The 25481-nt window shown below is 37.8% G+C and overlaps 1 protein-coding gene across 2 annotated transcripts in view; it reads left to right on the plus strand.

Annotated features, from left to right (window-relative positions):
• Positions 1-15790, plus strand: part of EPHX2 (epoxide hydrolase 2) — a 76263-nt gene extending 60473 nt beyond the window's left edge. For both annotated transcript variants that reach the window (XM_074209995.1, XM_074209994.1), the window contains exons 13-19: positions 2735-2812; positions 5249-5276; positions 7997-8090; positions 8869-8938; positions 10908-10988; positions 14795-14853; positions 15444-15790. In XM_074209995.1, the coding sequence (XP_074066096.1) occupies positions 2735-2812; positions 5249-5276; positions 7997-8090; positions 8869-8938; positions 10908-10988; positions 14795-14853; positions 15444-15522 (489 nt within the window). In that variant the 3' untranslated portion in view covers positions 15523-15790. The remainder of the gene's footprint in view (positions 1-2734; positions 2813-5248; positions 5277-7996; positions 8091-8868; positions 8939-10907; positions 10989-14794; positions 14854-15443) is intronic.
• Positions 15791-25481: the final 9691 nt, after the last annotated feature.

Here is a 25481-nt window from a genome sequence, read left to right on the forward strand (position 1 = left end):
ATCATTGTCTTTCACTGAATAACATCATCAATGGACCAAAGTCCCCAGAGACCAGCAGAAGAGAATGAGAGAAGAAACTCAGACCAAGGTCCACTAAGACCTTTTGAAGATGTTCTCAGTTAAGGCTACCCAATGTAAAAGAAAAAAAACCTTCTAAAAAGATATTATCTAAAACAGCCCATTGGTCACTTTGTCTAGACATGCTCCAATATCTTTCCAAATTATTTTGACTTTACATCAAGACTCTCTCATTCTGGGGCTTTCTTGTCTTTCATATGGAGAAATTAAATCAGTCAAGTGTACTAATGCATGTTGAACAAATACCAATCCACTATTGCAAATATTTATATATGCACATATATGTATATGTAGACATACATTTTCTAATGTACATATACAAATGTGTGTGTGTGTGTGTGTGTGTGTGTGTGTGCAGTAATTTTGGGGGAACGAATACTAGCCACCAGGGGGATCAGAATAAGCTTTCTCTAGGAGGTGACTCTTCAGCTGAATGAACATTGAAGGAAATTAGGGGCTAAAGGTAGAGGGGAGAAGTGCATTCCAGACATGTAGATGCATCTTTTTTTTTTGCAAGGCAATGGGGTTAAGTGGCTCGTCCAAGGCCATACAGCTAGGTAATTATTATGTGTCTGAGGCCAAATTTGAACTCAGGTACTCCTGACTCCAGGGCAGGTGCTCTATCCACTGTACCACCTAGCCGCCCCTATGGAGATACAAACAGGGACAGGTTTTCCCTATTTTCCAAGATAACAGCTAATCATTCTGATCAACTAAATTCCTTGGACTAATGGGAAAAGACTGAAAGACTTCCAACCAATTTCATTGCTAAAAATGTGCATTATAGCAAGAATCTTTAGAAATGAGAAATAATAATTGTTATCATTGTTTTGTTATGCTGTATTAACTTACATAAATTAAATTGAAGCAAAAAAAATTGTGCATTCTTATATCACATGGGATTATATAATCCTAGATTTAAAATTGGAAAGGACCTTAGAGACCATCTAATACATTCATCTCATTTTATAGATGAAGAAACTAAGACCCACATGACATGCCTAAGGTCACTCAGATAGTAAGGGACAGAACTTTGAACTTTATTACAGTTATAAGCTTTGAACTTTGAACTTTATTACAGTTATAACCTTTAGGCAGAGAGGTGTATGTACATATTTATATGTATACATGCATGTATATTCCAATGCTGGGGTAAGTGGCATAAACTATGTTGATAATATATGACAATTGATTCCAAGGGCAGGGTAGGTACATGTATGTGTACATTATATAAATACATATATGTTTATACTTCAGACTTTTACTATCAATATGACCTTGGAAAGATCACTTAACCTTTTGGCCTCAGTTTGTTCATTTGTAAAATGAAGATGATCAAAGCACACAAGGTTGTTGTGAGGATCAAATGAAATAACATATATAAAATGCTTTGCAAACCTTAAAGTACCAACATTTATATAGTGCTATAATTTAATTAACTATTATTGTTATTATTATAATTAAAGATTTAATGTCCTTCCCGAATTTCAGCCCAACTATCTGCTGGAATTCTCCATCTGAACCTACCACTGTTACCTCAAACTCAACATGAGTCAATAATTCCTCAGTGTAGGGCTGTGGAAGGAATGCTGGATGTGTCAGATCCTGATACTGTCTGTTATTACCTGTGCAACCTTGAGCTAGTTACTCAACCTTAACCTCTTTCTGTGCTTTAAGAAGATTAATTGGATAGTTGATTGGAGGATGAACTAGAATGGAGAGAGACTAGAAGCAGGAAGACCCACCAGCAGGCTGCTCTGTAATCCCTGCCACTGTGGGAGGACAAGGCTTTGTTGTTCAGTTGTTCAGTCATATCCAACCCTTCATGATCCCATTTAGAGTTTTCTTGGTCAAAAATACTGAAGAGGTTTGCCATTTCCTTCACCAGTTCATTTTACACATGGGAAAACTGAAACAAAAAGGGGTGAGTGACTTGCCCATAGTCACATAGTTAATAAGTGTCTGTGGCTAAATTTGAATTCATGAAGATAAGTCTACCTGATGCCAAACCCACTGGTCTATCCACTTCATCACTTAACTATGATACCTAAACATCATGGTTTAGTCGGGGGAGTGGGGGGTGGAGGTGGGGGTGAAAAGCTTCAGATTTGGAGTCAGAGACCTGAGTTCAAATTCCAGCTTGCAACCTTGAGTAAGTTGCTATACCCATCCTGGGCTTTGATTTCCTTTTGACTTAATGACCTCTGAATCCCCTTTTGATTTAAATCTATGATCCTTCCTTCCAGGGTTGTTGGAAGGTTCAAATGGGGACACAAAAGCACTGATCTAAATCTGGAAGGGACCCCAGAATAAGGGTCTGATCCCCTTATTTTACTGATGAGGAAACAGAACCCGGTCAGGTGCAGTGATTTGGCTAAGATCACACAGGTAATACACACTAGAAATGAATCTCAGAACATAGGTCCTCTTGACTCCAGAACTAATATTCTCTCTACTGCACCATGATGCCTCCCTTTTGTAAAATCTTAAAGAAGTTTTGGTGACTGCTCTGATTTGTATTATTTTCCAGTTTGGAAATCAGATGCCTGCCCAAGGCAATTTAGCAAGTCATTTGACCAGTCTAGGAGAGCTGGGGGTTCAGAGGAGCCCTCTTTCCATGGAAACATTCTTAACTTTGCTTCCATTATATTTTCAGGGAGTGGCAGAGGCTGAACTGGAGAAGGACCTGATCAAGACTTTCAGAAGTTTTTTCCGAGCAAATGATGAGTCAAAGGTATGTATGTATATACTGCATTCAAGGACCTTTGAAGGTAGCAAAAGGTTATGGAAAGAAAATGGCAGCTAATATGACTCTGGGGGAGGAAGCAGAAAGTAGAATATGTCTCAGTAAGTGACTGATATTCTGGAATATCTGAACCTGACTTTCTCTACTCTCTGTATTAACTTTGCTACTGTTAACTGTAATTTTCATAGCTAATCATGAAATAACAAAAAGTTAGTTTTATCCATGAAGTTTTATTTTCTAGGAATTTAATGAACCCATGAGTGGATGGTTTCATTAAAGATACCAACTATGAACTTAATAAGGAAAGACTATTTATAGAAATTTCACAAAGGATTGTAAAATTTTGGCAGCCAACCAATCAGGTTACATATTAGTACATAAAGGTGTCATTGATTACTTTATGATTTTCTAACCCATCCTTAAGGTCTATTCTATGTCAGAACTGACAAAGATCCAATTAGAACCAGGACTACTATCTCCTCTTCTGACTTATGTTGTTATTAGATATAATATAGATATTTAAAATATTGGGATTTCTCCCTTTCTAATATATCAAAAGTATAAGACTCAGTCTCTTATAGAGATAACCAGAATGATTTCCTGCCTTTTCAGGATGGTCTTTACTCTGTTCCTTTATATAACTCTAAAAGTCAAATTGCAGATGTAATTAGAAGGGTTCTAGGCTGTTTCACATAAACCATGCCTCCCTCAGAATTATAACTGGAGAGACACAGATCTTGAGAAAGGCAAAGGCTAGCATTCAGACTTACAAATCTCAATTAGAGGCTGATAAACCAGTATTTGAGCAGAAATATAGGATTAAAGAGTACAAGACTTAGACACTACTAATCAAGTACCTCTAACCTTCTATTTTAGTTCCTGTTTATCCCAGTCCTAGATAGGGGAAGGGGAAGGATTCTGCCATTTCTCATCAGTGAAGTAGAGAATTGGTTTTGCTGTTACCTACTCTTAAGATCTTTTTTTCAATTATTTTTTTAGAGGCTATAGGTTCAAGTGACTTGCCCAAAGACACACAGCTAGTTAAGTATCTGAGCTTTCAAATTTGAACTCAGATATTCCTGACTCCAGGGTCAGTGTGCCACTTAACTGCCCCAACTACTCTTAGATCCATCAGTCAACCAGAAGACCCTACAATTTGGTGTCGGGGAAAGAACAAACATATAGAGTCATAGGTTTTGAGTTTGAATATTGGCTCTGCTACTTCCTGGTTACATAATCTTAGACAAGTCACTTTACCTCTGGACCTCAGTTTTCTCATTAATAAAATGAGAGGGTTGAACTAGAGGGTCTTTGAATCCCCTTCTGGCTCCAAGTCTATAATTTGTTTTTACTTCTGCATTCAGATGGGCTTATCCAAATCTTTAAAACTCTTCTCCTATTGTTATTTTCTCTAAATAATTGTAACTATTTTATACTCAATTTCCTTTCTCCCCAAAGTCCCATTAGTTACTAAATTGTATTTACTTTGGAAGTAAATGATCTTAAAACTAAAAGGAACTCAAGGGGCACTAGGTGGAACAATGGATAAAGCAATGAATGGCCCTGGAGTCAGGAGGACTTGAGTTCAAATCCAGCCTCAGACACTTAATAATTACCTAGCTGTGTGGCCTTGGGCAAGCCACTTAACCCCATTTGCCTTGGGAAAAAAAAAAAAAACAGGAACTCAAGTCCATACCTCAAGAGTCTAGTCTATTATTATCCTAATTCTCCAGGTGAAGCAATTATGTAAAGATTGAGTAATTTAGTATATATTAACTTCTAGATTAAAGGGCATAGATGTTTTAGATTCTTAGAATCAAAATTCTAAATTGCTTTCTAGAATGATTCACAGCTCCACTAACAATGTATTAGGGTGACTGTCCTTCCATACCCCTTCTAACATTGATTATTCTCATCTTTTGTCATCTTTGCCAATTTGCTGGATATAAGATGAAAGTTCAAAGTCATTTTGATTTTCATTTCTCTTATTATTACTGATTAAGAACTATTTTTCTCAGAGTTTCTAAATATTTGTAATTCTTTTGAGAACTGTCTGTTCATATTCTTTAATGACATCCATTGGGGAATAACTTTTAGTGCTTATATATTCTTATTAGGTGTTAGTTCATTATTTATCTTGTATTTTAGGTTCTTATCCTAATTGCATTGATTTTGTTAGTGCAAACGTTTTTTAATTTCATATAATTGAAATTATTCTATTGTTTGTGATCACTTCTATCTTTTATTTGAGCTATGAAAAGTATCTGATCTGATTCTCTTCTTTTTTAAAAAATATGACTTTTAAAATTCAGGTTGTATATCCATCTTGAGCTTATGGCATATGGTGTAAAGATACTGGTCTAATCCTAATTTCTGCCAAACTGTCACCATTTTTAAGGGAGTTTTTTTTCCTCTTCTTTGCAGCATTTCCTAAATGCATCTTTTGAAAAAGGTGAGAAATATCACTGATGGGATGATTGGAAGGGTCAAATGAGGAACTGTGACAAGATCTCTGAGAAGTTTCTCCTTAATTTTTTTTTCATTCCCATATCTCTCTCTGCACTCTGACTATAGTGACCTCTTAGGCTCTCCTAGGCTTTTTGTGACTGTTGTGGATCAGTCATTTCAGTGATCAACTGAGAAGACTCTCTGTGGCCCATTTGTGGTTTTCTTGGCAAAGATACTGTCATTTCCTTCAAACTGAAGTAAACAGGGTAAAGTGACTTGCCCAGGTTCAAATAGTATCTAAGGCTGAATTTGAACTCAGGGAGATGAGTCTTCCTGACTCCAGGCTTGGCATTCTATCCACTGAACCACTTTCTGAGCCTACCATTTGCTATATGTGTGACCTGTGTGAGGCTTTTAGGCCTGTTTCCCCACATGTAAATGATAATGGATTCAAAAAGACTTCTGAGTTCTTTGTTCACTTCTAATCTGTGAATTATGAATTACAACCTGTTTTCTCCCAATTACCTTTAATTCTGAAGTTCCAATACAAAAGCTAAACTCCAAAGTTTAACCCTTTCCTTAGTGTGTGATAATTTATTGACTTTCTGGACAATCTCATAGTTCCCCAACCCCCAATTGAATCTACCTTTCTCAAACTTTCTTTCTCTCAAACTTTCTTGAGTGAATTTCTTTCTCAATTTTCTTTCCTTGATTGGAGCTATTGTATCAGACTTTTAAATAGTTCAATTCCTTTCCTGTCACGATGAAAAAAAAATATGATTAAAGCACATTGGAAACATTTGGAAATGTCTCTGATTAGTACCACTCTCAGTCTCCTTGCCTTTCCCTAATGACATAGATTTTACTGTGAAAATACTCAAGGCTAGAAAAATGCCTGAGATAATTTTATAAAAATAAAAATTTTCATTTCTTCTAAAATGTTTCTGATTAACAAATTTCATAAAAAGACCAATGGCATCAGCTATTCAATTCAGAAAATGGGTTCTTAACCTTTTATATGTCATGGATCTCACTGGCAATCTAGTAAAATCTGTACATCCCTTCTCAGAATAATTTTTAAGTGAATTATAATAAAATGCATAGAATTACAAAAGAAATCATTTTGAGAGTTATCAAAATTAAAATCATAAAAATACCATTTTTTAGAAAATAAGTGCATGGGCATCAAGTTAAGAACCCCTGACCTAGAGTGTTGAACTGGCACAGTGGAGAGATAGACACAGAATTTTTACCCATAATGTGTTAGTAAATGTTTAACGACCAGATCTCTGGTATAAAAAAATGTATGATACATTTTTAAATTTAATCTCTATTACTAACATTTTTCTCTGCCATTTTCTTATGTCTAGACAATTTTTAAAAAAACCTATAAATCAAGCCCTGATTTGGAGCATTTTCTGATTTCCAAGGTGTTAAGTCTTTACACTGAAATTTTAACAAGTAACTCGATGATTCTAACACATACATGGCCCCACTCCTTTTAAAGGAGAAGGAAATTACAGTATCTTTGCCAAGAAAACCTCAAATAGGCCACAGAGAGTCATCTCAGTTGATCGCTGAAATGACTGATCCACAACAGTCACAAAAAAGGCTAGGAAAGCCTAAGAGGTCACTGTAGCATACATAGCAGTCATACCCCAGTAAAAGCCATTGACAGATAGGCTAAACTAGATTGAGGGTGACTGAAGGGGTTTCAGACCCCCTCATCAGGTGAGTTAGAGTGGTGTCCACCTCAAGCATGTGATGACTTCTCCTGGTGGAATGGGGTTAATTAGAACAATTCATTCCAAAGGTCACAAAGTGGCTTAAGCAGATGCCGTGGAGCACTTAGAGCTTCCTTAGACATCAAAGACACCAATGTCATCCACTGCATCTCAAGCTATAACCAGTTGTTTTGACTTTGTCTTGCACTGGACTGTGATGACTGTGATGATGAGACTGATAACTTAAATGTAATTTACACACGATTAAAAAAAAACACCATAGGATAGGCAACATGATGGTATTCTGTATAGAGTGTCTGACCTAGAGTTAAAGATTTATCTCTGCAAATTCAAATATGACTTCAGACAGTACTAGCTATGTGACTCTGGGAAAATTACTTATCACTGTTTGCTTCAGTTTCCTCATTTATAAAATGAGCTGGAGAAGGAAATGGCAAGCCATTTTCTTTGCCAAGAAAACCCTAAATGAGATCATGAAGAAATATAAACAATTGAAACAAATGAACAATAACAAAAACTATGGAATAAGAAGATCCTTCTGGGAATAGGCCTACTAGCCCAAGGCAAACAAAATCTGCCCAGAGTTATCACTCTTGAGGGTTGAATGAAGCAGTGGTCCTGGGTACCCAGATCTAGGTGAAGTCTCTTAGTGAGGTGTTGGTGGTCATGACTGACCCAATCTTCTGTATGGTATTGTGAATAAAATCCTAAATAGAGCCTCATTCCTTTAAGGAACTCAGCAAATTGACTTGGTACCCTTTCCCTCTCCCCATCAGTGTTGATACTGAGGGTCCCTTTCAGTTCTAGACCTAGAATCCTAAATACATGAAGTAATGAGGAGTCACAATACACTTCCAAAATAGAAGAATGTGATCAAAAGGATGAGGTGCTCACCATCACTCATGGAAAGAGTGACATCAGTTATGGAAACCAGTGGAGGCAGAGGGCAGGAATTCAAGTGAGCCTTTTTCTTCTGTAGGAATTCTGAAAAATGAGGAGCCCCCATCTAGTCGGATGGTAACAGAGAAAGAGATTGCATTCTACGTGCAGCAATTCAAGAAATCTGGTTTCAGGTAAAGTATAAATGATTTCCTGTTGTGTGAGGGATGGGCAGTGAGAAAGAATGGCCTTCATGGAGAGAAAATGAGTTAAAACCTGCTTCATCATCAAGAACTGTTATCACACCTGAAGCCCAAAAGCTCAGCTCTTCCCCTCCTTTTTCCTCCTGAGGGGTATCACTCAAAAACGAATATTTCCAGCAGCTTATGCCTGTCCCTTGTTTCAGAATGGTGTAGCCTTCCCTTCTAACCCTACTACCAAGAAACATTTTTGAAGGAAGTGGGGTGCAAAGGGGATCAAATTATTACTCTATACAGATAAGGAGATTAATGCCCAGAAGAGTTCTGACTTATCCTAACTAGTACCCAAGCTACTAAGTATTCAAAGTGGGATTTGATCCTAGATCTTCCTCTATCCATTGCATCAACCTGATGAGGGATATATTTTACAAATTATGGAACTTAATATCCTCATGATGTCTGGAAAATTCTCAGATACCAACACCATCACACCCTTTCCTGCCTCAGACAAAGAGATCCTTAGGATTCATAAAGAAAATGACTTTCTAGGAATATTTGAGTCCAAAGGCTACTTCTTTCAAATATCTATTATTCATTTTTTTAGTGGATAATTCCTCTTATAACTCCTCTCCACTTCACCCCTCCCATGAGAGGTAGTATGGTATAATTAGAGAGTCAAGCTTTACAAATAGAAAGACCTAGGTTGGTTTCCCTCCTCTGGCATACTCTGACTGTGTGAGTCTTGTCAACTTTCCTTCTTTTGCTTCCCTAGGGGTCCCTTAAACTGGTATCGCAACTTAGATGCCAACTGGCAGTGGGACTGTACTGCAGTTGGAAGGAAGGTGAGTGTTATCTTTATGGAAAAAGGCAAATGGAACACAGGGAAGAATACTACACTTGAAGTCAGGAAAGGCCTGAATTCAAATCCCATGTCTGGTACTTTCATTAGCCATGGGATCTGAATTCATGTGGGTGTTGCTTAGAGAGAGGGCTTATCATGAATTATAGCTGTTTCATAGACACCATCTGAAGGCAAATCACTTTCAGATACATTTGGATAAGTTCAATAGCCAGTACCTTTTGTTAGTTTTGAATACTGCTTGATATAGTGATATCTGCTTGTACTAAAAATATTTCTGTAGATTTTTTTTGCCCTGATTCTCTTGTGTTCTAAGAATGTCTATTAATCTTCTTCCTCCTTTTTGGCAGTGAAATGTTCATCTTTCTATAGCTGCTTGAGTTTGATTAATACTGGACAGGTTTTTGTTTCCAAAATTAAAATAGTTCATTTTACAGTTCTGAAAATGTACATTTAGAATGGCATTACATAGATCTTGATTATTTTTGATTCAGAGTGCTAATAACTCTCTTGATATATTCAGGCACAAAATATCAAGTTTCTTGATATATTCAGCTACAAAGTATCAAGGAGCTATCATTCTTGATATTGTTATACTCATTATGTCTTACCTGGCAGAGAAAATGATCATTGGAAATAGCCCTTTCTTTCATACATTGGTTCATTGTAACCTCTAGATTCAAGCTTGAAGGCTTTAGTTTGTCTTTCCTTGGCATACTTTAAAACTTTTACAATTCTTGAATCCAAAAGACATTTTTCTATTATTTAGGGGGAAATTCCATGAGACAAAGGAGCATAGTCATTATCCTTATTTCTTTTCTTTTCTTTTTGATTTTGCAAGACAATGGGATTAGTGACTTGCCCAAGGTCACACAGCTAGATAATTATTAGGTGTCTGAGGCCAGATTTGAACTCAAGGACTCCTGACTCTAGGGCCGGTGCTCTATCCACTGTGCCACCTAGCCACCCCTCAAATCTCTTTTCTAAAATTCCCTCTTTTCTACGAGATCACTACCATCTTAGAATCCTTACTGTTCACTTATTTTCCACTTCTTATTTTCCCACACCCTAAATTTCCAATCAGTTGCCAAATCTTATTGCTTCTTCTTCTAAAATACCTCTCAGATCAATCTTCTCCTCATTCTAATTGACATCCTTCTCACTTTTTGAATGACCTATTCCAATAGCCTTCTAATTGATCTTGATGCCAATCCTTTCCTTAACTCCAATTCATCCTTTATGTAACCAACAACATTATTTTTCTTTTTTTTGGGGGGGTGGAGTGGGAAGAACAAGACAATGGGGTTAAGCAACTTGCCCAAGATCATACAGCTAGGTAATTATTAAGTGTCTGAGGTCACATTTGAACTCAGGTCCTTCTGACTCCAGGGCCAATACTCTATCCACTACACCCTAGCTGTCCCACCAACATTATCTTTCTAAATCCCAAGTGTGGTTAAGTTACTTCTCTACTCAGAAGATTCCAATGGTTCCCTATTATCTTGAGAATCAAATATGAAGTCCTTTGTCATTCAAAGACCATCATAACCTGATCCCAACCTATGTTTCCAGCCTGATTACATAATACTCCCTTTATACTTACTAACTGCAAGCCAAATTGGTCTTGTTCATATATGGGATTTTATCTCACATTTATAACATTCCATTTCCCAACTCCATACTTTTGCTAAGGTTACCCTCATATCTAGAATGTGGTGATATGTCTTATCATTCACAACCACAAAACTGAGTTTTCAGAGCATCAACCCTAGCACCATTTCTTCTGGGCCTATCATACTGCCCTGATGTAATCCTTGAGACACATCTCTTTACATCCCTTCAATTGAGACTGAGGGAGATTTTAAATTGTGAAAGTAAAAGGTGTCTTATTCTTAAGTCTTCTTCACTCTCCTCCAATTGCCTTTTTTTTTTTTACTATACACTTACCCTAGATCTTGATTCCAGCCCTGATGGTCACAGCTGACAAAGATATGGTTCTCCTTCCACAGTTATCAAAGCACATGGAGAAGTGGGTAAGTGTACTGGGGCCCAAAATCAAGGTGGGGTGGAATGGGAACTGTTTTGTGACAGAAAAAGAACTATCCAAGAAAAAATAATGCTCCCAAATGAAGTGACAGAAGCTAAGAGGGAAGGTTAGCCAGTTATCACAGAACACCAGTAAATGATACCTAACTTGACAAAGCAAAGCAGAAGATGAAGTGATTTTAAAGTCCATTTGAATCAAATGCCAAGATGAACATCTTGAGGGCATGTATGCTCCCTCCATAAAAATACTGTTAAAGTGTTTCATGGCAAACTGGAGATGTTGATGGTCAGGCCTACATGGTTCAGATAAATTAATAAAGGAGTTATATGAAATTATATTAAGGGGCATATATTCAGCAAGGATACAGTCTTGATATAGCTGGTCACAACTTCCCCCCCTCCCCATATTGGCCATGCTGGTCTACCAGTCGGAGACCTGAGGAGCAGATAAAGTTGTGCCTCTTTGTGTATTGGTTTTAATTTAAGCCACCAAGAGTTACATCAATTGACCAAGTTTAGTTCCCCCTGAATCAGTTAAGTATGGATGATATTTTCATTATCTTTTCAAAAAGGGCTTACCTAGCCTATATGGGAGGTAGAGCTTTTACAAGAGGAAGTGATCCTTCTTGAGGACTTGAAGGCTATACCAGTGGATCACAAACTCTGCTGGGTCCTGCCAAACTGGGGAGGCTTGGAGGAAAAACTATCTGTCTATAGATTATGTATCTGTCATGCAAGAACAACTAAGCTAGGTTCAGGAAGGCTCATGGCAAAGTTGGCTGCAAAGTGCTCAAGAAATCTGTCCTAGCAACTCACAAAGCTCCAAAGGCTTGTCAAATAAGATGTAGAAGGGTGATGACCCCCAAAGAAGGATGGAAGGCACAAGCCATACTATGTTTTCTTTCTATTTCCCCAGAGTTCCTGAGTGCTCAGGGATTTCTGTTGACTCATCTAGGAAAAATTAAAAGGCATCAAGTCATAACAAATAGAGAGCCAACCTTGGAATCAGGAAGGAAGGGAAGAAGGAAGGGAGGGAACGAGGAAAGGAGAAAGGAAAAAGGGAATCAGAGAGGGAAGGAGGAAGAAGAAAAAGAGAAAAGGAGAAAGGGAAGGAGGGAGAAAGTGAAGCAAGGAGGGAAGAAACAAATGAAGGAAGGAAAGAAAAATGAAGGGAGGAAGGAAGAAAAGAAGGTAGCAAGGAAAGAAGGAGGCAAAGAAGGAAGGAAGGAAAGAAGAAAGGAAGGGAGAAGGGGGAAGAAAGGAGGGAAAGAAAATGTAGAGAAGGAAAGAAGGAAAGAGGAAGGAAGGGATGGAGGGAGAAATAAAAAAGGAAGGAGGAAAAGAAGAAAGGAAGAAGGAAAAGAGGTAAGGAGGAGAGAAAAAGGATGGAAGAAAGGTTGGAAAGAAGGAAGTGTGTACTATTATAATTCCATTTTATTTATGAGATAACTGAGACAGACAGAGGATATATGACATGTGTCTGAGGTCAAATTTGAATTCAGGTCTTTCTGATTCCTAGCCTAGCACTCTTCTCTTGATTCACTCCACTGGATCCTGCATTTGACTGTACTTTACTAACCTAGACAGGTCACAATTTGAAAGTAGAGATAATAATATCATCTACCACATGGAATTATTGTGAAAGCCAAATGAGATAATGTACATTGCAGGCTTTAAAGTGCCATGTAATTTTATGCAGCTAATAATGATTCTTATGATGACTTAGGGCCAAAATCTACTCCAAACTTACTCCACTGAAATTTTAACTACAAGATGTAACAATAGTTGATTGATTTTTCTGAACCTACTCTGATTTAAAGATAAAACCCTACACATACTCGCCTCCATGATCTCCCATCCCCACCCCACTCTAAGGGGCAGGATTTTATACTATTTGGTTTTCTTCAGTTGTTTTTCAGTTATATCCAACTCTTTATAATCCCATTTGAGGTTTTCTTGGCAAAGACACTGGAGTGGTTTGTTATTTCCTTCTCCAACTCATTTTACAGATAAGGAAAAAAAGGCAAAGATAGTTAAATGACTTGCCCAAGGTCACACAGCTATTCAATTATCTCAGGTCAAATTTGAACTTGGGCTTTCCTGACTCCAGGATTGATACTCTATCCACTGTACTACCTAGCATGACTTTATATTTTAAGTTATAAAAGACAATCAATGTCTAACATTAAGAAATACTCATTTTCGGGGCGGCTAGGTGGTGTAGTAGATAAGGCACCAGCCTTGGAGTCAGGAGTACCTGGGTTCAAATCTGGTCTCAGACACTTAATAATTACCTAGCTGTGTGGCCTTGGTCAAGCCACTTAACCCCATTTGCCTTGCAAAAACCTAAAAAAAAAGAAATATTCATTTTCTTTGGCATTTTTCTTCATATTTTCAGAAAATTTTTCACATGTGCTAGGATTTTACAAAGAAGGTATATATAGGGGTAGTTAGCTGGGTTTCTCCCTGAATCAGCTTTATGTGGCTCAAAATTCTCTATCCTCATTCTTATCTTTTGTGATCAGTGGTCCCACTTGCCAAAATTCAACAAGTTCAAGACCAAACTCAGCGAAGTCACAAATAGAGAGAGGCACAAACAGCTTTGTGGAAAGAGATTGTTGTTATTGTTCAGACATTTTTGATTCTTCTTGTCCTCATTTGGTTTTTTGTTTGTTTGGTTGGTTTTTTTTTGGTACAGATACTGGAGTGGTTTGCCATTTACTTCTATATCTCATTTTACAGATAAGGAAAGTGAGACAAACAGGATTAAGTGACCTGCTCAGAGTCACACAGCTTTGTCTATCTGAAACCAGCTTTGAACTCAGGTCTTCCTGATTTCAGAGTACATGCTTTATCTCAGGGGCAGGGAATGTCTGGCCCATGGGCTTAAAAGGTCTCAAAATCATTTGATCTGGTGCTGCCATGATGACTGCAGGCAGGATGCAAAATACAAAGAATCTAGAAGCTTTTTAGGAATGAATAAACTAAATGTTTGATGAAATGTAACAGGCTATTTTTTAAGCTGATAATTTTGTATTACCTACAAATGATGTTATAAATATCCAAATGACCCTTGGCAGAAAAAAGGTTCCCCACCCCTGTTCTATCCATTGAGTCAACTAGGTGCCTCCCATGGAAAAAGCTGTATCCTTTCTAAAGTTAAAGTGGGGAGATTTTATTGAGAAGGTGACATATAAAAAGAATATCTGCCTAGACCTGAAAGCCTGGAATAAGAGTTGTTATAATCTAGTATAATAATAATAATAATAATAATAATAATAATAATAATAATAATAATAATAATATTCAATTAGATACAAAAATGGCAAATGATGCTTATTTTCACCTAATTAAAAAAAAAGCATGCTTTATGAGCAAAAATGTTAAACACTCATCTCTCTTGAGCAACTAGGTGGCGCAGTTGATAGAGTACCAGCCCTGGAGTCAGGAGTACCTGAGTTCAAATTCGGCCTCAGACACTTAATAATTACCTAGCTGTGTGGCCTTGGGCAAGCCACTTAACCCCATTGCCTTGAAAAAACTAAAAAACAAAAAAAAACCCCACTCATCTCTCAGTAAAGCCTAAACCAAACTAAAATGTAATTGGGAAATGTTTAAAAAATAAAAATAGACAATACAATATAGGATCTACAGGGACTAGAAGGAAATATGTCTTCTCCCAAAATAACCTGCCCCTGCCTCCATTGTCTATCTTGCAAGGCAGATTGATGCCTAGATTCTGCAATAAAAAGATCAAATGGCTTCCTCTCATCTTGATGGTTCTTTCTTTCAGATCCCGAACCTGAAACGGGGAAATATTGAGAACTGTGGACACTGGACTCAGATGGAAAGGTGAGGAAATATTGGGCATCCCCCAGGTGGGATTCCTTGGAAGACTTCTCTGGTGTAAAATGGAAAGAGGACTAAATTTGGATTTAGCCCCCACCCGGCTGGGTTCAGACCCTAGATGTGATACTGATTAGCTGTATGACTAGCCATCTCAAGGCTTCAACTTCTCCTCTATAAAGGAAGTGTTTAGACTAAGTAATCTTCAAAATTCCTTCCAATTCTAATTTTCTATGAAAATTGGGATAATGTAATTTATATCACTTGGTTGTCAAAAGATCAAATTTAAAATGGATATTATGAATGCAGTATATGATAAAGGGTATCCCAAAAGCCAGGGGAAAAGCAGGGAGGAAGGGGAACTGCACTGACTTTGGGGTGCTCTGCATAATTGGAAGCTTGATCATTCTGATGAGGGTAGAATGTATAGAATTCTGAATTCCCTATTTTTTTTACTAAATTTCATTTAGGTATGAATTATCTTGACTTTTTTTTCCCTTAGCTATGCCCAAGTTCTGACCTTACCATTTACCACAGATACAAACTAGGGAAAATGGCACCAATAGAATTTTTGACTGCTTTTGTTTCCCTTGCAGGCCAAGAGAGTTGAATCAGATCCTCATTGAATGGCTCAAAGATGCAACCAAGGATCCACTGTTGGTCTCTATGTTGTAATATGGGGGGTGTGTGTGTTTTTGAAGTCCCCCAAACACCTCTGACATTTGATATAGGGAGATTACTCCTATCATATGATGACTTTCTCTCCACTCCCCCCATCAATCAATAATATTAGGGGCAGCTAGGTGGCAGAGTAGATAGAGCATTGGACCTAAAGTCAGGAGGACCTGAGTTCAAATCTGACCTCAGACACTTAATAATCACCTAGCTGTGTGACCTTGGGTAAGTCAATTAAACCCATTGCCTTGCAAAAACAAAAACAAAATTCCCTATCTTTGGGGTTAAGTTCACAATCCATGAAAATACAGAGAAAGATACCCTAGTAAGATCCCTTCTTTTAAGAGCTGCTAGGTGATGCAGGGGAGAGAGAATTAGCCCTGGAGTCAGAGGACTTGTGTTCAAATCCAGCCTCAGACATTTAAAAATTACCTAGTTATGTGACCTTGGGTAAATCACTTAACCCCACTGCCTTGCGAAAACTAAAAAACATATATATTATAAAGAACTGGTGGGATGCACTGGAAAGGCAGTGATTTTGCCTTTTCTTCTTCCTACAGCATACACCACAAATAAGGGCTCCAGTTCTGAAGTTAAAAAAAAGGGGGAAAGTGGTACATTTGATGTTCACATTTAGTGAGCAAAGATAGGATTCTATTTGAATCACTTCTATTACTACTTTCTTCCTTTTGATAGTAATTAGAATAGGTGATAGTTATTAAAAGGTAGTGATCATTATCAACTGACCCAGAAGTCAGAAATCCTGAGTTCCAGTTTCTACTTATTAGCTGAATGATTTTGAACAAGTTATTAAACTTTCTGAATCTCAGCTATCCAATAAGAACTGGACCAATTTTTCTGGTCTCTTCCATCTCTAACCTGAATATATTAACTGTGAAATTTAAAATGGGGAAAATTTTTCAGAATAAAGAAACCATTAAATGAGCAAGATTATCTGATTAGTCTTGAGTTATAAGATGAGGGAGGTAAAACAGGGGTTTCTACTTTGGTTGAATAAGTAGTATTGCAAATTAATTTGTTAATTATGGATATGACTACAATAAAAAAATTTATAAAAGATTCAGTAGCATTGGGTTTACTTTATTTGGGAGGTAGATACCAGGCTCATTCTTGAAATGAAGTCACTGATGATAGGCACAAGGGAAGAGGAGATGCCCCCTGTGAATTTGACTTGGAGAAGGGCCCTTGGAAATTCTTCCTCTGGTTATAGAACACCAGTGGAATACAAAGAAGTCTTTAAGACTCCTGGGATTCATGGCAAGAAAAATGAAGGAACCTCAACCCTGATCTGAGTTTGACCTGACCTTGCTCAGAAGCCTATTCAGTGGTCATCTCTTCAGGACCTTCTTCCAAGATATTCAGCCTATTCCAGGCTCTCTTTGTAGGGTAAGCCTCCATGGTCCAGGGAAGATCATGTTGAGCATCTTAATTGTACTGTGATGGCAAGAGCAGAGCAGCTAGGTGACCCAGGGGGTAGAGTATCAGAAAGACTCATCTTCCTGAGTTCAAATCTGACATCAGCTACTTGATAGCTGTTTTACCCTTCCCCCATTCGCCATCCCCCCCTCAACAATTCAGTCAACCCTGTTTGCCTCAGTTTCTGCATTTGTAAAATGAGATAGAAAAGGAAATGACAAACCACTCCAGGATCTTTGCCAAGAAAATCCAAGGCTTCTAACTCCAGATCTATCTCATGTAGCTTTTCTAATACTGCCTCTCCTTAGATAATCTTTAAGGTTTTAGAGACAGCCAGGTAGCAAAGTGGGGAGAGTTCAAGGTCTAGAGTCAGAAAAATCTGAGTTCAGATTTGACTTCAGATACTTCCTAGCTGTGTGACTGGAGGCATCTCACTTAATCCCTGTCTGCCTCAGTTTCCTTAACTGTCAAATGGCAATGATAATAAAAATAACACCAACCTCTCAGAGTTCTGAGGATCAAATGAGATATTGAAATGTGCTCAGCACAGTGTGTTGCATAGTAGACACTTCAATAACACTTGTTTTCTTCTTTTCTTCATAATGCTAATCCATATAAATTTATTGACCTCCCACACCCTCTCATTTTTATGAATATCCAAGGGAAGACCTTGAAAAGGAAGAAGGGAGGAGATATCACAAAAAGGCAATGTGCATCCTGACTATCAAACATTTGACCATATTGTGCTGATGATAATACTTCAATACCTTAAAATATCTTTAATTTCATTTGGGGGAGATTCAGATTATAACTCCCTCCCTTCCCAATCCTTAGTGGTTGGCATAAGGAGTTATAGAGATCATCACCTGGTAGCCAACTTTTTAATGATAAGACTCTCTGAGTTTAGCTGGGCTGGTCTTCAAAGGATATAGCCAGGTTTCATGTCACAGATTCTTTCTTTATAACTCTTTAACCTTCACTCTACAGTTCCCTAGGTTTCCACCAGTCTTATACTATCCCCCACCTATAGATCTTCATCTTTCACCATTGGATTTCTTCACTCTTGGTTCTGAACTGCTGAGCACCATGAAGGAACCTCATAAAACTAAACTGATTTCATTCAGTTTAAGTTTATAGTGCATCACATCACCTGGGTTGTCAATGCTGACCATCAATCTTTCTCTTCTACTTTTGGTGACTCCTCATTTCTTGCCCTTTCATGATGATTCCGAAACCTCTTTCTCTAGATTCTAGAATTAACAAGAACCCCAGAAACTATCTGTTCCAACTCATACACATAAAGGAATTCCTACTATTCCATATCAAAGGAACACACAACCTCCCCCCCCCACATTCAGTGGTGGGATTCAAATAATTTAATAAACAATTCTCTTCTTTAATGATGGTTTTAAAGTGTACAAAAAAGATAAATCAAAAAGTAGTCTAATATTTTGTGCACTTAATACTCAAATAAGAATAATAAAAGAGGTATACAAAAACTGGATTATGTTATATTACTCACAATAAGCAAGTGTATCCTTATGGAGCAAAAAAGCAACCATGTGACTAGAGTAACCAGTCTTGGAACTACAGAACAAAAACTCATTCTACCTATTCTAACTCTTTTATTTCCTTCTATTTCCAAGGCTTTTGAAATGGGCAATAAGCTAACCCTTGAAATCTATATTTCTATTAATTCATTGTGTCCCAGTTTCCTATTGGTTTCCCATTCCAGGAATACCAACACACTCATAATATCTCAGGGTTTTTTGATTGTTTAGCAAAGCAGAAACAAATGACAGCCTGTCACCCCCTGGGTATTTGATACTTTTTCTCTTTACTTTATATGTTTACTTACTGATGTACAAAAACAAGGGAATTAAAATGTAGCATCTTCTCAAAGGTATAATGAGTTTTAAGAAATAAATCAATATTACAAGCATAGTTTCATCAATTTTTTTTCACCTATGGATGGAATAACTTTACCACAGGCACTTAGAAAAACGCTGTTGCGCAGATGAATGTTAAAAAAGAGTAAGGAGGGGGTAGCTAGATGGTGTAGTGGATAAAGCACCAGCCCTGAAGTCAGGAGTACCTGGGTTCAAATCCGGTCTCAGACACTTAATAATTACCTAGCTGTGTGGCCTTGGGCAAGCCACTTAACCCTGTTTGCCTTGCAAAAACCTAAAAATAACAAAAAATAAACAAAAAAAGAGTAAGGAATATAAATTTATGATTTCTACAATGGGCACCTGCCCAGGTGCCCACCTTAGAGAAAACCCTGGAGGGGGCAGCTAGGTGGCAGTGGATAGAGCACCGGCCCTGGAGTCAGGAGTATCTGAGTTCAAATCCAACCTCAGACACTTAATAATTACCTAGCTGTGTGGCCTTGGGCAAGCCACTTAACTCCATTGCCTTGCAAAAAACCTTAAAAAAAAAAGAAAAAGAAAGAAAACTCTGATTACAAGTGCTATTCTAACAACTGATACCCCAAACTCAACATAAAATTAGGTATCAGTTCTGACAAACTGGTGTGAACCAGCAGAATCCTACCACTGTTCACATCCAACATGTGGTCATTCAACTTCTGCTTGAAGACATCTGATGGAGGAGAACTCACCTTCCTTCAAGAAGTGAACCAGGGGGCAGCTAGGTGGTGCAGTGGCTAGAGCACCAGCCCTGGAATCAGGAGGACATGAGTTCAAATTTAGCCTCAGAGGCTCATTAATAGTCTAGCAGTTGGGCAAGTCACTTAACTCCATTACCTTAAATAAATTTAAAAAATTTTAAAAGTAGATTGGACAACTCCAAAACTGCCTAATTTATTCCTTTACAACTTTTACCTATTACTGCTAATTAGAATTAAATGTAACAAGCCTGATCCCTCTTTCACAATAGTGTTTCTAATACTTGAACACAGTTACTACAAGTCACTACAAGTTAATATATCTTCTACAAGCTAAATATTCCCATTTCCTTCAAATCATCTTTAGATGCCGTGTTCTCAAGGCCCTTCACTTTCCTGGCTGTTCTCCAGGTTAACAAGGTCCTCCTTAAACTAAGAGGGGCCCAATTAAGTACAATACTCCAAATAAGGTAGAAGCACCTTCCTTTTCCTAGAAGCTATTTCTGCTAGCACTGTCTGTCATTGTATTAACATTTGTGACTGCCACATCACACTGATGTGTATGGGTGTGTAGCTTGCAGCTCACTAAAACCCTCAGATCTTTTTCAAACCATCTAATAATGCCTCTTATCCTTGAGAAATTGATTTTTGAACCTGTGTAAGATTTTTTTTTACATAAATCCCTATTGAATTGCATCTTATTAAAATCAGGTCCAGGTTCTAGACCCTCCTGAGATCTTTTTTGGATCCTGAATTTATAGCTATAACTTCCATCCTTGTGATGTTATTGAGCACTTTCACAAATGAAGGATTAAAAAAAAAGAATGAAGGACAAACAACAAGGACAACATCTTCAGATTTGATCACTATGACATCTCTCCTTCCTCCCAACCTCACCCTTGTCCCCAAACACTTTCAGCAAATAAATGATTTATTCTTTTTCCACTGAGAGGGCTGAGGTCACCTAATATGAATTCTCTTCAACTATTCCTCTGAACTTCTTGGTGTCTTCCTTTGCTCTTTCCTTTTTCACAGTAATTAATAATTACATCAATATGGATGGTGATAGCTGGTTAGTATCACATAGTTCACTGACCTTGGAGTTGGGAGGATGGATGTAAGACTGTTGAGGGTCACAGAGAGGGTCATCCCTAACTGTCCTCTTGCCCAGGTTCACTCTTGGCCTAATCTTCTGGGTTGGCTCTCTGGATCTTCTTATCTGTTCCTCCTCTTTGGCACTTCTGGAGCATTGTGTTTAACCCTAAGCTCCTGATAGTATCATTGTGTGAGAAGTACTAGCCTGAGGAAGTAAACTTTACCATCTGCTGTCCACTAGCTGGACAAACTTTGGTTTGATTTGCTAATTGGAGAACTCCACATGAATTGGGGATAAACCAGGGACTAATAGGATATTTCAGCTCAGGCTTTTTGTAAAAATAAAGGAGAATTTGTCATCTTTGTCTCCCGCCTCTTCAACATTAATCTGAGACAAGTATTATTTGAGGAAACAGATCAGTTAGCCAGCAAGGTAGGCAACAAATGGGAATTGAATCTGACCTCAGATAATGAACACAAGTCACTTAACCCAGATTGCCTCACATCCTGGGCCATCTCCAGTCATCCTGATTCATATCTGGCCACTGGACCCATATGACTCTGAAGGAAAAAGTGAGGCTGGTGACTTAACATAAGCACTCTGTCCCTCAAATCTAATTCATGTGCTTCTCATGGTGTCACCTCCCTGATATCCTTTGAGAAGTAAGGACAAACATCATCATTTGAACTGTAACATAAATTCTATGAAAGGAGAGGCAATATAAAGGCATGCATTACTTTGTTTTTGGTTAGGCTTAGAAACTCCTTAGTCCTTTGCTATTCTTTGATGGTTCACTTAGGTGCCTCCCAGAGACACAACAAAATCTTCCATCTTTCCCTCTCCTTTGCAAGGCAAATCTTTCCACCTGTGTTTTTGACCCCATTCCCTTGAGCAATTCTATTTCCTTTCTCATTCTGAAACTTCTTCCTATTACTCATCTGGCCTACTAAGAGACCCCAGTAATGATTCACTTTATTACCATACCCCTCCCAATGCTCCCCAATCTTTACCAGCCTCAGGCAGTTGACTTCTGAGTCCCTCTACCCTCTTTCCCTTTTCCAATTCTAGAGCCACAGAGATGGGGAATTAGATCAGAGATGCCTCAGGGAGATTAAGGGAAGGGATAAGGTGTGTTATATGGGTTCCTTTTATCAATGGATGTCTGTCCTTTTTCTATGACTTGAAAGTCTTCCAGAATTGCCTAGAACAAGGAGACGGTATAAGCAATTTGTACAAGATCACAAACTCAGTGTCTCAGAAGTATGTCTTGAACCCAGGTCTTCCTGACCAGATATTTATCTAATACTTCAAGTCACCTTTCTCTAAAGTCATAATGAAACTAATAATGACAGTACTGCTGGAAAGGATACATCTGTAAATCTATTCCCCCATGGCTCTACTCATCAACCAAGTAAATTTCCAAACCAAAATATTCCTCCATGACCACCATAAAGTTTCTTGAGGGAAAAGAATGTCTTTCTTTGCAAGTGTATTTGTATTTCCAGTATCTGACACATACTAAGCATTTAATAAAGGCTTCATTCTACTGTTAAATTATTACTTCCTCCTTCCACTGCCTACTAGGACCTTCCTCCCCCCTTCCTGATCTCTCATTTTCAAACATCTCTTTCTTGAAAAAAAAACATATTGCTTGCTCCTTCTGCTTTGCTTGACATCCTATTTTCTTTCTTCATTTCTTGGTCAAATTTTCCAATGAGTATTCTCCACCTGCTGATTCCATTCCTTCATTCCTCACTCCCTCCTGCATTCCCTCTGAGATATGGTTCATAAATATTCATTGATTAGATTGGATTAAATTTTCTACCATTCTGCTGAAACTACAAGAGTGAAAGTCACTAATGACCTCCTTGCCAAATCCTTTGACCTTTACCCAGTCCTCTTTCTTCTTGACCTCTTTTTTTATTTCCCATGGGACTCATCTCTTCTCACAATTATTTCCTCCTTCTGTTTCAGCACTATGCTGTGATCTCAAAGATTTTCCTACCTCTTAAATCATTTTTCTGTTTCTACCAGGTCAGGTAATATTCTACAAAACAACACAATCTCATTACTTCTGTTATCAAGTTTGTATAACTGACTCCAATTTATTCTAAGTCATGAAAACCTATTCATTCAGTGAGTCAATAAATATTCATTAAGTACCTAGTATGTGCTAGTCACTATACTGAGGAGTAGGAATAAAAAGAAAGGCAAAAATCAAAAGTTCTTACCCTCAAGGAGCTCACAAGTCTAATGAGAGTCTCAAAATGTACAAACAGAGCAAATACAGGATAAGGTGGAAATAATCAATATAGGGAAGCATTAAGGGGGATAAGGAAAACTTTGTCCTATAAGATGAGATTTTAGCTTGAACTTAAAGGAAGCCAGAAGATGAGGAGCAAGAACATTCCAGGCCTAGGGGACAGCCACTAAAAGTCCCTGCAATTGAGAGATGGAGTCTTGCGAAAGGATTAGCTGTCCTGTCACTCATCTGCTGAAGAAGTATCATTGGCTCCTTATTGCCTTTAGAATAAAATGCATTCTCCTCTGTTTATTATTAAAAGTTCTTCACATTCTGGCTACTGCCCATCTTTCTAGGCTGATTTCACATTAATACTTGTTCACATATTTCATATTAATGTCACATGGTTTATGTGGCATTCCCCATTCATAACACTCCAATCTACATCTCTACTTCTTGGCCTGTCTTCAAAACTCAACACCAGGACCCTATTTCAGATTTTTCTTGGCAAAGAAACCGATTGGTTTTTCCATTTCCTTCTCAAGTTCATTTTACAGATGAGGAAACTGAAGCAAATAGGGTAAAATGATTTGACTAGGATCACATGACAAATAAGCTTGTGAGACCAGATTTGAACTCTGGAAGAGGTGTTTTCCTGACTCTAGGCCTGGTACTCTATTCACTGCACCACCTACCTACCTGAAATTACTTAGAATGTACTTTATATAGAGATTCTTTATTTACTTACCTTTGTATATGTTCCCTCTCCCCATTAAAATATAAGCTCCTGGAGGGCAGAGACTTTTATTTTTGTCTTTGCATCCCCAGAACCTAGAACAGGGCTTGCCACAAAGCACGTGCTTAAGAAATACTTATCTAAATTCACACACACACACATGCACGTATCATATGTGTGTGCTACCTTGTACTCTGTTCATTTTTGATGTTGCCGCCTTTGAACTGGAGCTGATCAATAGCATTGGCCTTGACCAGCAAAGGGGTCACTTGAGAGAACTGACTGAAGTCAGTTCAGACCTAACCCTGGTTGTATCTGACAGACACACAATGCTAGTTATCTTATCAGAACAGAGTCAGAACAAAAAAGTCAAGTAGAAGCCAGAGTAAGCCCTCTCCCCCAAAATAAAGAAATCATTCAATAATTCTTCTGTAACATCTTCTTTATGAGGCATAAAGGCCATGTCCTAGCCAAACACAATTCGTCCTAAAATTTCCAAAGCTACAGATTTCTACCTCAATCTGGGGGGGGGGGGCAGATTAAATTTTGCCCCTTTGAATCTCTGTTCAAGAAGAAAAACTTGTATACAGTGTATATAGACAGACTCTTGACAGAGTGTAGAGGTTTTTCTTCTATGTCATAAAATCAAATGACACTTACCCCTAAAATGAATTGGACAAACCCTGGACATGAATGATGAAAATGGGAATTAGTGACTCAGGTACATTTAAACAAATCTTCAAAGGAATGTGCTAGATTTGGAATTAGAAGACCTGAGTTCAAATTCTGTTTCTGATACTTAGTCCCTATATGAACATAGGACTTAACCTTTCTGAAGCTCAGATACTTCAACAATAAGATGTAGAGGTTGAACAGCATGACTTCTGAGGTCCCTCCCAACTCAGAATCTCATAATCCTAATGCTTTTTTTTTCACAAATATGAATGAAAATTTTGCCAACTAATGAATACAACCTATTCATGCAGAGTAACAAGGGTATGATATTGAGGTATTAGTATTAGTATCATACCTCAATACCTCAATCTCTAGTTTCTCTCCTGAGGTCCAATCTTAGAATAGCAACTGCTTGTTGAAACATTTGAAAGTGGGTCTCACAAAGACATCTCAAGCTCATCATGTCTAAAACAGAATTCACTATCTTTCCTACTAAACATACCCCTGAATTTCCATATTACTGAGTCCATCTTCCATTGAAAGTGAATTTCATTCACTTTATGCAAACTGTCAGTTGCCATATCTTGTTTTTATCTTCACAATACCACTTGGATAGGCACTTCCCTACCCTTTAGCACTTTATACACTCATATGGCCACCATTCTAGTTCAGTCCTCTCCTCTTTACCTGTACTGATGCCATAACCTTCTAATTGGTCTCCCTGACTGATCTAGGTCTCTTCCCACTCCAATCCATTCTCTATGTAGCTGCCAAAGTGATTTTTGTTTGTTGTTTAGTCATGTTTGACTCTTTGTGTCACCACTGATGTTTTCTTGGCAGAGATACTGAAGTGGTTTACCATTTCCTTCTCCAGCTCATTTTTGTTGTTGTTTTCATTCAAGTAGTTTTTCAGTCATGTCTGACTCTTTATGACCCCATATCTTAACAAAATTATTGGGTTTGTCATTTCCTTCTCCAGCTCTTTTAATAGTTGAAGAAACTGAAACAAATGATTAAATGACTTGTCCAGGGACACACAGCTAGTTAGTGAAATCAAATTTGAACTCATGAAGATGAGTCTTTCTGTATTCATCAGCATTCTATCTGCTCTGCCATCCAGCTGCCCCATACTTTATTTTTTTAAAAA

This window comes from Macrotis lagotis, chromosome 1, assembly GCF_037893015.1.
Source record: "Macrotis lagotis isolate mMagLag1 chromosome 1, bilby.v1.9.chrom.fasta, whole genome shotgun sequence".
NCBI lineage: Eukaryota > Metazoa > Chordata > Mammalia > Peramelemorphia > Peramelidae > Macrotis > Macrotis lagotis.